Source organism: Buceros rhinoceros, unplaced genomic scaffold, assembly GCF_000710305.1.
Source record: "Buceros rhinoceros silvestris isolate BGI_N320 unplaced genomic scaffold, ASM71030v1 scaffold9591, whole genome shotgun sequence".
Taxonomy (NCBI): domain Eukaryota; kingdom Metazoa; phylum Chordata; class Aves; order Bucerotiformes; family Bucerotidae; genus Buceros; species Buceros rhinoceros.
This window is the reverse complement of record NW_010395954.1, coordinates 1-2,285: the sequence shown is the minus strand read 5'-3', so window position 1 is coordinate 2,285 and position 2,285 is coordinate 1. Positions and strand designations below refer to the sequence as shown.

General features: G+C 40.9%; 1 protein-coding gene across 1 annotated transcript in view; it reads left to right on the top strand.

Moving 5' to 3' along the window:
- Positions 1-2,279, top strand: part of LOC104501840 (zinc finger SWIM domain-containing protein 6) — a 49,712-nt gene extending 47,433 nt beyond the window's left edge. The window contains exon 16 of the mRNA XM_010145721.1: positions 713-2,279. Coding sequence (XP_010144023.1) covers positions 713-1,575 — 863 coding nt within the window. The 3' untranslated portion in view covers positions 1,576-2,279. The remainder of the gene's footprint in view (positions 1-712) is intronic.
- The last annotated feature ends 6 nt before the right edge of the window (positions 2,280-2,285 follow it).

Here is a 2,285-nt window from a genome sequence, read left to right as displayed (position 1 = left end):
CTTTCCCTCCTCCTCCCCTAGCCAAACACACACACAAACACACATGCCAGGAAGAAAGTGATACTAAAGAAAGTACCTATTTCAGATAATATCCAGTAGTTCACATTGCTCGAAGTATTTTGCTATTAAGGATCTTGATGTTCAGGCACACATAAATTTGATACAAGCTGTATGTGAGAAGCCTGTTGGGAGGAGCTGGGGGTTAGATTTTTTTCTCTTTAAGGTGTTCTTCATCCATTCGCCTAAGGTGTGCCAGGGTGTTCTATTAAGAAAGCCATTTAGCATACTTCCATGTTATTTTTGCATGCACTGTGCCTTGAGATGCAGAGTGAGAAAAGTAGTTAAAATTGCCTTTTACAAGTGTTCAGTGTGAGGACTGCTTTTGAGACCAAATGAGCCAGAACTTGTTATCCAAATGTCTTAAATAACAAGTAAAACAGCTTGGTTGTCACACCAGGAGATTAAAGCTTATCTTGCAGGCTTTTTTTTGGTTACTCTCTGCATTTCAGTGATTGCTACAGAGTTTGCACAGTAGTCTTTGTTTCAATGTCCTTTTCCAACCATGCTATCTGGTTTAGCCCTTCTTGCTGAAGCACATGCCCTCGTATGCACTGTCAACCTCTCAGACTTCGCTGTAGATGTAATCTCTTGCTGAATATCTCTGTCTGATAGGTTTTATCAGTTGTGGCTAATCCTTTCTTTCTCTCCCCAGGTGTTTATGCACTGGATAGTATCATGCAAAACTGGTTTACACTTTTCACTCCAACAGAAGCCACTAGTATTGTTGCTACAACAGTGATGTCCAACAGCACCATTGTCCGTCTGCATCTGGACTGCCATCAGCAAGAGAAGTTGGCCGGCAGTGCTAGGACGCTTGCTCTACAGTGTGCCATGAAGGATCCTCAAAACTGTGCCCTCTCTGCACTGACCTTATGTGAAAAGGATCACATAGCTTTTGAGACTGCATACCAAATTGTTCTAGATGCTGCTACAACTGGCATGAGCTACTCGCAGCTTTTTACTATAGCACGATATATGGAGCACCGTGGATACCCCATGCGGGCCTACAAGCTGGCATCTTTGGCCATGACACATCTCAACCTGAGTTACAATCAGGACACACACCCTGCCATTAATGATGTTCTGTGGGCATGTGCGCTCAGCCACTCCCTTGGGAAAAATGAGCTAGCAGCTATAATACCTCTGGTGGTCAAAAGTGTCAAATGTGCAACAGTACTGTCAGACATTTTGCGTAGGTGTACTTTGACCACTCCTGGCATGGTGGGACTTCATGGAAGGAGGAACTCTGGTAAGCTCATGTCACTGGACAAAGCCCCTTTACGGCAACTGTTAGATGCTACGATTGGAGCCTACATTAATACAACTCATTCACGTCTCACTCACATCAGCCCGCGACACTATAGTGAATTTATAGAGTTCCTCAGCAAGGCCCGAGAGACCTTCTTAATGGCTCATGATGGTCACATCCAGTTTACACAGTTTATTGATAACCTAAAACAAATCTACAAAGGCAAAAAGAAACTGATGATGCTGGTTCGTGAGCGGTTTGGTTGACAAAAATGTGTGAATGGGTGGGTTGGGGGGGTGGGAGGATTGGTTTGTTTTTACTTGAGCCTGCCTTTGTATCCTTTTTAACTTAAAGAAACAGAGCCACACCGGTATTATATGTGTATAGTTATATTGAGTTTGCAGACTAAACTGTCATGTTGTGAAAGTTTGTGTGTTTAATTTTTTTTTCCTTTTTTCTGTTTTGTATGAGAGAGAGGTTAAAAAAGGTTTGGTTTACACTGAGTATATGTTGTCAAGTGGCAAAAGCCCACATCACTCTCCTGTTCTTTCTGTATACATTCACAGCCTCAAAAACGAACATATATTGCAATGGCTTTAAAAACCAAACAAAACACCTCCATCCTGTGATAAGTACCTCGAATGGATTCAGCTTTACTCCTTTGTAACTCATCCTTACATTTCAGCATATTTAAACAAACCAACAAACGAAATACTAATAGTTAAAAGGCTGACCACGTGGCTTTGCAGTGCTGTTCATCCAGAAGCATGGCACACAATGCTTGTGCATGTGGAAACTTAGCGACTGTCAACATACATTCTCAGGGATTTATCCAAAAAATTAAAAAAAGAATGAGAGCATTTATTGTACTGTATATATATATTATAGTATATGTCTGAATATTGAAAAATATAACATTAACTAATTTATAAAAAAAATCTATGTAATGCAAAATACTTGAAGCTGCAGTAGCTTG